Source organism: Notechis scutatus, chromosome 3 (genome assembly GCF_049901735.1).
Source record: "Notechis scutatus isolate UNSWTSFEM ecotype Mainland chromosome 3, rNotScu1.2, whole genome shotgun sequence".
NCBI lineage: Eukaryota > Metazoa > Chordata > Lepidosauria > Squamata > Elapidae > Notechis > Notechis scutatus.
Window position 1 is genome coordinate 177,601,042 of NC_142011.1, and position 12,500 is coordinate 177,613,541.

General features: G+C 35.1%; 1 protein-coding gene across 4 annotated transcripts in view; it reads left to right on the forward strand.

Moving 5' to 3' along the window:
- The window catches only part of ZFHX4 (zinc finger homeobox 4), a 195,368-nt gene that overhangs the window by 178,150 nt on the left and 4,718 nt on the right, over positions 1-12,500 (forward strand). For all 4 annotated transcript variants that reach the window (XM_087961880.1, XM_087961882.1, XM_087961883.1 and 1 more), the window contains exon 9: positions 1,251-6,641. In XM_087961880.1, coding sequence (XP_087818006.1) covers positions 1,251-6,641 — 5,391 coding nt within the window. The remainder of the gene's footprint in view (positions 1-1,250; positions 6,642-12,500) is intronic.

Below are 12,500 nucleotides of genomic sequence, written 5' to 3' on the forward strand. Positions count from 1 at the left end.
TAGTTAAAACAAGGATTCCCCCCCACCCCCAAAGTACAAGGGAAAGTTCTCTGTTTCATTTTTCAGGAGTATGTTTACTGGAGCATTATTATGTATTCATTTAACTCAATACAGAACAATCCCAGCAGCATTTTTTCAGCCGAGTCTCCTCAGTCCCATGTACAAATGCAAAACTTATCCATAGATTTAATTCCATTCAAATAGTCAGAACCTTTAGAATTCTTGTTTATATGCATCTGATAAAGACACAGGACCCCTGCTCACCTCCAGTTACAGATATTACCTGTGAGTTATAAACCAGATATGTTATTTTAATTTTTTTTGTATCCTTAGACTGACTATACTATATTTGGTATTAAAACAAGCCAAAGGTGTAATAAGTTGTTTCAGACAGGAATAGATTAAAAACCCAGGTTTGAATATATTCAACACTAAATTGCTTCTTTTAGGGACATCTATTGTGGTTTTAGATTTACATCTATTAATAAGATTGTACAAGTCAGTTGCCCATTTCAGTTTTTGTATAAGTTTGAACTAGCAGCAACAATCCACCATAGATTGCTGCTATAATGAATTTTGTATATTCCCACTGCATTCTTTTAGTTACATATGTGTGAACTTATATAACAATATCCATTTATATTTTACAATTTAGAAGACAGACCACACTAATGGGGGGGAGATAAGGAAGAAGAACAATGACAGTAAAAGAAAAAAAAATTACCTAATAATGAGGAAAGGCCAAAAACTACTGTCCATATATTCATCTTTGAGTTTTTCTCTGTAGCAATACCTTTTTAAATGTCATTCACATCTATAGTTTTCTGCATTGGCTAGAAACCCCGAAAGATTTAATTAGGTGTTAAATTAGAATGATACCTAAACTTTTTCCTTTCCAACTGTAATTCAACAAGGACTAGACAGTTGCCTTTTTCAGAAATTATGATTCAGAGCCTGAGCCCCTTATTGTCTCTGGAATAAATGCATCAAGGCCATTTGTATGCACATCTTCTTCGTAATCTTAGGTAGTACACCGACTACATCTAGTTATTTTTCAAAATATCTTTTAAAGGACAACATACCAATGTACTAAAAATGGGAAATGCCTAATTGGTCTATGCTATATTCAATTGCAAAACAATGAATGGTCACTATTTTAGAATCCCTGTGCATAATTCTCATACCAAAGATACTTTCTACTAAATAATCTATGGATTATTCTTTTCTCTCTTTCTCTCTTTTGTAAGCAGGTGATAGTCCTCCAGAGGAGAAGAATACTCCTGGGCTTGAAGAATCAAAAACTGGAATGGAAATTAAAATAGAGGAACATAAGCCACTAAAAGAATCTGCTGAACTGCCAGAATGGAACAAAAGCAGCACTAATGATATAAAGATAATTGAATCACTGCCAGATCATTTGAATGAACAGCAGAAGAGGCAGCAGCTTTCTGTTTCTGATCGCCATGTCTATAAATATCGTTGTAACCATTGTAGCTTGGCTTTTAAGACTATGCAGAAGCTTCAGATACATTCCCAGTATCATGCTATTCGGGCTGCTACCATGTGTAGCCTTTGCCAACGTAGCTTCCGTACATTCCAGGCTTTAAAAAAACATTTGGAAACAGGCCATCCAGAACTCAGTGAAGCTGAAATTCAGCAGCTGTGTGCATCTTTACCTGTAAATGGTGAACTCTGGTCAGAAAATGAAAGTATGGCACAAGATGAACATGCACTAGAGCAAGATATAGAAAGGGAGTATGAGGTAGACCAGGAAGGTAAAGCAAGTCCTGTAGGAAGTGATAGCAGCTCGATTCCAGATGAAATGGGCTCAGAACCAAAGCGGACCTTACCTTTTAGAAAAGGGCCAAATTTTACTATGGAAAAGTTTCTAGATCCTTCTCGTCCATATAAATGCACAGTGTGCAAAGAATCTTTCACACAAAAGAACATTCTTTTGGTCCATTATAATTCAGTCTCTCATTTACATAAACTCAAAAAAGTGTTGCAAGAAGCATCCAGTCCTGTCCCTCAAGAAGCAAACAGCAGCACTGACAACAAACCCTATAAATGCAGCATTTGTAATGTTTCTTACAGCCAAAGTTCTACACTGGAAATCCACATGAGATCTGTACTGCATCAGACTAAGGCAAGGGCTGCAAAATTAGAGCCAAACAGTAATACATTAAGTGGAACTAGTACAGCAGGGAGCATTAATAGCCCTAGCCAAGGATCAGTAGAGTCTACAAGCCTACCAGCAGTAAACAGCAAAGAAACTCACCTAGATGCCAAAGAGTTAAATAAAAAACAGGCTTCTGAACTGATTTCTGCTCAGCCTACACATCATCCTCCCCAGTCACCAGCACAATTGCAGATGCAACTCCAGCATGAATTGCAGCAGCAAGCAGCTTTCTTTCAACCACAGTTCTTGAACCCTGCATTTTTGCCTCATTTCCCTATGACCCCAGAGGCATTGTTGCAATTTCAACAGCCACAGTTTCTTTTTCCGTTCTATATTCCTGGGACTGAATTCAGTTTGAGCCCTGATCTGGGTTTGCCTGCTTCTGCCTCTTTTGGTATGCCTGGAATGGCAGGTATGGCAGGTTCGTTGTTAGAAGACCTAAAACAGCAGATGCAAACCCAGCACCATGTCGGTCAAACTCAGCTACAGCTATTGCAGCAACAGGCACAACAGTATCAAGTTACACCACCTCAAATTCAGCCCCAAAAGCAACAACAGCAGCAGACTAATAAGTTGATAAAAGCAGAGCAAAATCCTGTAAATGCAGAATGCCAGATGGTGAAGGATATACCCTTAATGAAGGAATCTGAAGATATGTCCGAGAAACAAGAAAAACCAAAGCAAGAATTCACAAGTGATAGTGAAGGATTGAAAGAAAACAAGGAAATAAAGAAACAGAAGTCTTCAGAACCAATTATCCCACCACCTAGAATTGCTTCTGGGGCAAGAGGAAATGCAGCCAAAGCTTTATTAGAAAATTTTGGCTTCGAGTTGGTTATTCAATATAATGAGAATAGGCAGAAGGTGCAGAAGAAAAGTAAAACTGGTGATTGTGAAAATACTGACAAATTGGAATGTGCAGCATGTAGTAAATTATTTTCAAACATACTTATATTGAAGAGTCATCAGGAACATGTTCATGGTCAGTTCTTCCCACATGGTGCACTAGAAAAATTTGCCTGTCAATACAGGGAGGCATATGACAAACTTTATCCTATTTCACCATCTTCTCCAGAACCACCCCCACCTCCACCCCCACCTCCACCTCCAGCACCAACTGTTACTCCTTCACAGCCTTCATCTAGCTCTGGAAAAATCCAGAACATAACTCCCACTCCTCTGCAAGCTCCACCACCGACACCACCGCCTCCACCTCCTCCACCACCACCTCCTCCTCCACCACCTCCACCTTCTGCTCCACCACCAGTGCAGCTACCAGTATCTTTAGATCTTCCTCTTTTCCCCCCAATTATGATGCAACCAGTGCAACACCCAGCATTACCTCCTCAGCTTGCCCTTCAGTTACCACCAATGGATGCTTTATCTGCAGATCTTACTCAGCTTTGTCAGCAACAGCTTGGATTAGATCCAAATTTTCTACGACACTCTCAATTCAAACGTCCCCGTACTAGAATCACTGATGACCAACTGAAAATCCTGCGAGCATATTTTGATATTAATAATTCTCCCAGCGAAGAACAGATTCAAGAAATGGCTGAGAAATCTGGCCTTTCACAAAAAGTTATTAAACATTGGTTTAGAAATACCTTATTTAAGGAACGACAGAGAAATAAAGATTCTCCATACAATTTTAGTAACCCTCCCATAACAGTTTTGGAAGATATAAGAATTGAACCGCAAACCAATTCTTTAGAACATTACAAATCTGATGCATCTTTAAGCAAGCGATCATCTAGAACTAGATTTACTGACTACCAATTGAGAGTATTACAAGATTTTTTTGATACAAATGCTTATCCAAAAGATGATGAAATTGAACAGCTTTCAACTGTACTTAACTTAGCTACTCGTGTTATTGTTGTATGGTTCCAAAATGCACGTCAAAAGGCTCGAAAAAGCTATGAGAATCAAGCTGAAACTAAAGATAATGAGAAAAGGGAACTCACCAATGAGAGATACATTAGGACTAGTAACATGCAATATCAATGTAAAAAATGTAGTGTTGTTTTTCCTAGAATTTTTGACTTAATTACTCATCAGAAAAAACTGTGTTATAAAGATGAGGATGATGATGCCCAAGATGAAAGTCAGACAGAGGACTCAATGGATGCCACAGATCAAACTCTCTATAAGAACTGTACATATTCTGGTCCATCTGATTCATCTAAAAGTATGGCTGTAACAACCGCAGGAAGCTCTGGATCTGGTTCTAGTACTCCTTTGATGCCATCACCCAGACCTGAGCCAGACAAAAATTCTCCCAAACCCGATTTAACTGAAAAGCCAAAGCAAAATGATACCACACCTAAACAAGTTGAGACTTCTTCCCAAAGCAACAAATTAATGCAATCCACACTAACATCCTCCATGGGATCCACCAGTGATCCACAGCCCTCAGCTTCTCAAGCACAGCAACACAAACAATCCCAAGTAGGAGGCAGACCACCTTCTACATCACAATCTACGGCAGTTCCTTCCAGTCCTTTAACAATTTCAATGGGTCCTCTTCAAAACAGCCTACCTCCTCAATTACTACAGTACCAATGTGACCAGTGTACAGTTGCCTTTCCCACTTTAGAACTTTGGCAGGAGCACCAACACATGCATTTCTTAGCAGCACAAAACCAATTCCTTCATTCACAATTTTTAGAAAGGCCTATGGATATGCCCTACATGATATTTGATCCTAATAGCCCTTTGATGACAAGTCAGTTGCTGAATAGTTCTTTGGCTCAGATGGCACCACAAGTAGGTTCAACTCACACAACTCACCATACCCCTTCAGTTTCTGGCTCACTTAAAAGAAAACTGGATGATAAAGATGACAATAACTGTAGTGAAAAAGAGGGAGGAAACAGTGGTGAGGACCAGCACCGGGATAAACGATTGAGAACTACAATTACTCCAGAGCAGTTGGAAATACTGTATGAAAAATACCTTTTGGATTCCAATCCTACTCGAAAAATGCTAGATCATATTGCACGTGAAGTAGGTCTTAAAAAGAGGGTCGTACAAGTCTGGTTTCAAAACACAAGAGCTCGAGAAAGAAAAGGGCAATTTCGTGCAGTAGGGCCAGCCCAGTCTCATAAAAGATGTCCTTTTTGTCGAGCATTGTTTAAAGCAAAGTCAGCTTTAGAAAGTCATATTCGCAGTCGACACTGGAATGAAGGAAAACAAGCAGGTTACAGTTTGCCACCAAGTCCTTTAATAGCCAATGAAGATGGAGGAGAGAGTCCACAAAAATACATCTTTTTTGATTATCCATCATCTTTAACAAAAATTGATTTATCAAGTGAAAATGAATTAGCTTCTACTGTCTCAACTCCTGTTAGTAAAACTGCAGAAATGTCACCGAAGAATCTTTTAAGTCCTTCGTCTTTCAAAGCAGAATGCAATGAAGATATTGAAAATCTGAATGCTGCTCCTGTTGATAGTTGTTATGATCAGAGTAAAACTGACTTTGATGAAACTTCATCAATTAATACAGCAATTAGTGATGCAACAACAGGAGATGAAGGAAACAATGAAACTGAAAGTATGAGTTCAAAAGATGTGAAATCTACATCAACTCCCAAAGAGCCAAAAAATATTCTCAATGACAATTTGCCAAAAAATATAAACATGCCTAATATGGATAACAATGATGATAGGCATTTATTCTCTCTGACGAGCCCATCAATCCATTTAAGTGACAAAGATTGTGATCTCGACCAAAGTGTTTACATTACTGATGATCCTGATGATAATGCTGATCGCAGTGAGACATCAAGCATTGCCGATCCAAGTTCACCTAATCCATTTGGAGCAAACAATCCCTTTAAATCTAAAAGTAGCGATCGGCCTGGTCACAAACGATTTCGAACACAAATGAGTAATTTACAGCTTAAGGTCTTGAAGGCTTGCTTTAGTGATTATCGAACTCCAACCATGCAAGAATGTGAGATGTTAGGCAATGAGATTGGCCTGCCCAAACGTGTGGTACAAGTTTGGTTTCAAAATGCGCGAGCAAAAGAAAAGAAATTCAAAATAAACATAGGGAAGCCGTTTATGATAAATCAGAATGCAACTGATGGGTCAAGACCAGAGTGTTCTCTGTGTGGAGTGAAATATTCTGCACGTTTGTCCATAAGAGACCATATATTTTCCAAACAACATATAACAAAAGTGCGAGAAACTGTGGGAAGTCAGCTGGACCGAGAAAAAGACTACTTAGCTCCTACAACTGTTAGACAGCTGATGGCACAACAAGAATTGGATCGTATTAAAAAGGCCACAGATGTTTTAGGCTTAACAGTACAGCAGCCAGGCATGATGGACAGCAGTTCGCTTCATGGAATCAGTTTGCCAGCAGCTTACCCAGGACTACCTGGCCTTCCTCCGGTTCTTTTACCTGGAATGAATGGTCCATCTTCCTTAACTGGATTTCCTCAAAGTTCAAACAGTAAGTAAACACAAAAAGAAAAAAAAGTCAACATTGTTGATACAGAGTTGGTATTTTATGACCTTCCTGTCATTTATGTGACTGTACACTGGAAAAATAATTTGTTCAATACATGGGCAAGTCAATGCTTCCTAACCTATCCAGAATTTGCTGGATTCTGATCCACCAAAGAGGAACAGGGGGCAGTAATGTCAGGGAAGTTAAAATCTGTAAGATGGGTAGCAGGATTATGGCATCATAGTCCACATCTTTCCCTTGCATGTGTGACATCACATGCACTGACAAAAAAGGGCAAGGATTGAATTGCAACCTCATGCCTACCATTTTGCAGGTTTTAATACTTCCCTGTACATGCTCCAAATGAGGGTGGATTCAGTGTTTATCATTCCCTTACATTTGTATATCTCTATGAGTCCCATAAACTGCTCCAAAAGATTGGAGGATTTTTCAAGACTTTGCAGGAGGTAATACTAGGAACTGAAAAGACAATACTAGGACCTTGATGGCAGAAAATGAACAAAAAAATAGAATCCATTCAGGATTTATAACAGTTTGAATTTTATGACCTGATTTTTTATCAATATGTTGTTTTTGAAGTAAAGCAACATTAAATGTAATGTGTATTTCAAGTAACAATTTATATGTCAATTAAATAACATTCTTAACTAAAACTTTTACATTTATTTACCAGTTCATCCAATAAAAACCTGAGAACCATGTATTTTTATAATTTAATCAATATTCCATATACATTTGGCATATTTTAAAATATTTTACCAAGTAAAGGCAAATTGAGGGATGGCATTAGTAACCAAGGATTTTAATAAAATCTCATTTGAGTGATAAGTCACCCTAGTAGCTTGTTTTCTGGGATTTAACTGTATCCAGCTAAAGCTATAATTCAAAGCATTGCATTGAAGTCAGTGGGACTTCTAAATAGTCATGGTAAGAACTCAGCTAAAATTAATCTTATTTTATTTAATTCACAACAATGAGTTTCCTGATCTCTGGAACAGTTTAAGGGGTTATGGTAATGAATTAATATAGTCAAGCTTAAATTCTAGGCAAAAATGCTAGTAGAAAAATTTATAGGAAAAAAATATTTCCAAATATTCTTGAATTGAAGATTTAGTTGACTGTGTAGTATTATTATAGTATAATAAAATGTTAATTTTTTTCTATCTGAAATAGTGTCATTGATACAGACTTTTTGCATCTCATTATTGTTGAGTGTTGTATGATTAAATTAAAACTATTCAAATTTCATGATTGATGTTTTACTGCTGAATGCCAATATTAGAACTGTAGCAATAACACCTTTTCTATTTTATTCGAATTGATAATAGCCATCCCATTGATCATCTTATCCAATCTTTTTCCTTAATTCATTGCATTTTTCTTTTCGTAATGGGAAACATTCAATTCTGCTTTTATGTAAGAACATTAAAAGTGTGTACATTTTGTTAAGCACATATAAGTATCACATAAGCAAAACTGCACATAAGTGATATGTGTAAAAATTTAAAATTAAAAGAAAATTAAGATATGTTTTATCAGAATAATTACAATCATTTTCATTAATGGGTGAGTGATAGATTTAAAGAAAAATTGTAGAAATCCAGTCTACACATGGAAACAAACTTTCTAATTCAGAGCCCATTGTAGAATCATACTGCAAAGTCAAATCCCACTCCTAAAACTTCTGAGCTGGCACATAAAGCCCTCAAGACATAGACTTTAATTTCTGGTATTATATTCAGTCTCCAAGCTTTACACATTAATTTCCTGAAAACAAGTATTCAGATTTTGGAAGAAGAATAAAAGTCATAACTTTGATTTGGAATAAATCCTGGAAAGAAAGTTCTCTGCATTTTCCAGAATTCTTCTCTTTGCAGAGCATTTACTAAAGATAAGCTTAACTTCCTGACTGAGTTGTTAAATGTTATTTTTGTTATTACCTCTTCTAGCTCCCAATCCTAGTAATAACTTATTGGTTAAGCTATTTTCCACTGATATTTAGGCCTGCAACTGGTAAAAACAAATTGTATGAGACAATTTAGGGAATACTGTTGCACTTTGGTTGAGGATCATCTAGTTATAATATCTAATAGCCTTCATTCTGTCAGGAAGGAATATAATTTTTTTTCTACACCTTCCTCATCCAAAGTACTGCCAAGACTTAATTCTAAATGATAAAGCACTGATTTGTAATCTAGAGATTACAATTAAAAGAAAGTGAGGCTTTATCAGATATTTCTGAATTCCATCTTTGTGCCTCTGAGGATGCAATAGTATGCATAATGCGTGTTTCAGAAATGGACCAAAACGTTGAAATTCAAGGCAATATTTCCCTATTGTCATTGAGTCAGCTAAATTTGTATCAACAACTGATATAAACATTGAAGACTATATGCAGACAAAATCTTAAACATGCAGGTTATTACTAGATACTGGACATATAGATCAGTTTGAGTTAGCAGATCTTCAAATAATAAATGCAGTAGCATGATCTATAAAGTATCAATTAAGACTGAGGCAGAGCACTTTCAAATGGTGTGGTTAGCCTTTTTGTATAAATGCTGAGCAAATGTATATCTTGAGATATTTCATTCTTCCATATGCTAAATAAACTATCCCTCCTTTATTACCCAGAAAATATATGTTCCTAATGGCTCTTAATGGTATAGTGGAAGTGAAAAGAAAAGAATAGATTATATTAAACTTTCATTAGTAAAAAGTATTCCTCCTCCACAGTTCTTTAATATATGCTCACTGCTGATATGCTTCATATCTTATTAACTCACTTTAACAACTTGTTTTCCTGCTTGTGGGCAGCAGTTCCCATCTGTGTTTGATGCAGAGATAAGTTTAAACAGACTTCTTTCAGTCCATTTTATGCCCTGAACCTTATTATGATCCTTCAGTTAACTTCTTTCAGCTTTTAAAATATTTCAATATCTGCTAATAGTCATGCCCAGTTTCCAAAAATTATCCTCTCATAGACTTAAAATATGATACAATGATGCTTCTGAATGTAAATGTACTTCTCTCTTTATTTTACAATCAAATAGGCAGATAATTTATCAAATTATATTTGAGCACGCATGGAATTATTTTTTGCATAAATGTCAGAATCATTAAAATAGTTATTTTCATTAGCATGGCTCAGTTTTGTTTTTTAGGTTATTCTCATTCTATTTATCTTACTCTGTAAACCACTAAGACAGGGCTGTAAAGCACTGTGAAGCAGTATATAAGTCTAAGTGCTATTGCTATTTAACAAATAAAACTAAGTACCATGTAGCCTTATGCCCTCATTCATTAATTAGCTCTTGATATATCACAAGACTACTCAAAAGTCCAATACATAACAACAACTTTTTGAGTAGTCTTGTGCCTCTGTGTGTATGTGTCTGTCTGGATATATGAACGATCTGGAAAATTTATAGAAAAAAATTCAGTCATTTTCATCTCAAACTTAAACACCAATCATTTCATTTGGATTTACTCACTGGTAATGGGCAATTGTATCTTTAATTTGTCTTCTAAATGCTATATGTTCACATCATTAATTACCATAATCTTCCAAATTGAAAAAAAATTAAATTAGTTTAAACATCATGCATCAAAGAAAGTTAACAAAAGATGGCCTAATGATTGGAGAAGTCAACTTGCCCAAGAAAAGAATGAATGAAATAAATCCAATCATTATTATCATATATAAAATAGTTTAAACAGAAGGTTGTTTGTGTTTATGTCTGTAATAAATTCTTCTAACTCATCTTACAATATTCAAAACATGATGAGCTTCATTTATAATATTTCTTCATTAACTGTTTTACATTTTTGATAGACCTAAAACTTGTGATTACTTTGCCTATTGAACAATTGTGGACCACCCAATTTTTAAAAATTTTCAGCTAGATGCTTGTGTATATTATGAGAAAACCAAAGTGTACTATTTATTTATTATTAGAAGAAATAACTATATACATTTTACTAAAACATATTTTGATATAATTAAAGTTTCATTAAAATGAATAAAATATAAAGTCTTTAAAGTATTTTTTTAGTATGTGTGTGTTATGTCACATACAGATTTTAACAGAAGCCATCTAAAGTCTGTTTACTAACTATACATTTTAGCTGTCAATATAATAAAAGTAATGATTCTGTAATATTAAATAGTTGCCTTATTAAATCTAGTAGTCTCTTTCTCAGAGTTCTAATTATTTTATTCTAAGAAGTGTGAAGCACTTGGATATTGAAGACATCTGCACCATTCATGCTATTAATAACATGTCTTTCCGTAGGTTCTAAGTTCTTACCCTTATAGTGTCACAGATACACTGATCCCAGAAGATCCTTTAAGCTCTAATTTCTATGTATCACTTTATTTTCTCCACAGCAACCTTTTAAAATGTATTTTCCATAGTTACCTAGCCAGGTACATAGATCATAAATCCTGCTTTTTCATTAATCAATAAAAATAGAATATTCTGTAGGCAAAGTTGTTTAAAGCTGGAATTTTAAGTGTAACCAGAAATTCTTTGTGCTTATTTTACACTCATGCTGTAAGTATATAGACAAACCCAACACAAAGTATTTCTTTACAAACTGTATCCCAAGTCAGTAAAGACAATTATTGTACACTCAATACATATACAGATCAGGCTTATTTCCAAATGTATGTGTTCATAAGAAAATGACATTATACTGCAATCCTCTACAAAAATTAAATAGGACTTACTTCTCCATAGCCATGTGTAAAATGATACTAAATTATTCACAATTAGCTTCCAGCACAGGTTTGCAGAAATACAGTGAAGATCACATAACTTTGATAGTGGAACAGTCTAATTTTATTTTAAAGAAAATAGAGGATTTCTTTCTACAGTTGTTGCAATAGTAGAAATATTCAAAAAAAAATTCTCACATGCATTGTACTATACAATAAGATACATTTGATTACCGCTAGTTGTAATACTTATCTATTGTTTTGTTTATGTTTCCCTATTTTAATTAGACAAGAGTCCCTTTTATTAGACATGTTGTTACTGTAGAGAACCAGTTTCCTGTGGTGATTAAGACACCAGCCTAGAAGCTGGGAAACTGTGACTTCTATTCATTCCTTAGACCAAGAGTCTTCAAACTTGGCAAGTTTAAGACTTGTGAACTTCAACTCCCAGAATTCCTGAGCTAACATGACTGGAGGAGGAATTCTGGGAATTGAAGTCCACAAGTCTTAAAACTGTCAAGTTTGAGCCAATCACTTTCTCTCAACCCTAGGAAGCAGGCAACAGCAAATCTTCAGAAATCTTGCCAAAAAAACTGCAGGCACCTGTCCAGGAAGTTGCCAGGAATCAACTTATCTCCCCCCACCACTGCAAAGCATTTGCATAAATATTAATTTCTCCGATGAAAAAGAAATTATCCCAGAGGCAGAATTCATTAATATAAGAATAGAATTCAGATATGTGCAAACCCAACTCTTATTATTTCAATAGTGTGATGCTAATATTCTGTTACTATATGAAAGGAATAGTGTTGTTAGGGCATATATTTATTGTTTAATAATTAAAAATTTACTTGATCAGTCAGTGGCAAATAATCCCAATTAACAAAACATTTAAATAATAAATTAAAAAATATATGTGTAGATATGTATTTTTAAATGTATTATTTAAATGGAAAAAATGTTAAAGCTATTCTTTCCTTTTATATCTAATTGTGAATAAATTTATCCTTCAATTTCTCAAAGAAAAATCTATCTAAACCTTTGATATGTGCAAATTTTTTGTCCAGTCATATAAATCAATTCATTTGTCACAAAAAAATTAAAGATTGATACATACAATA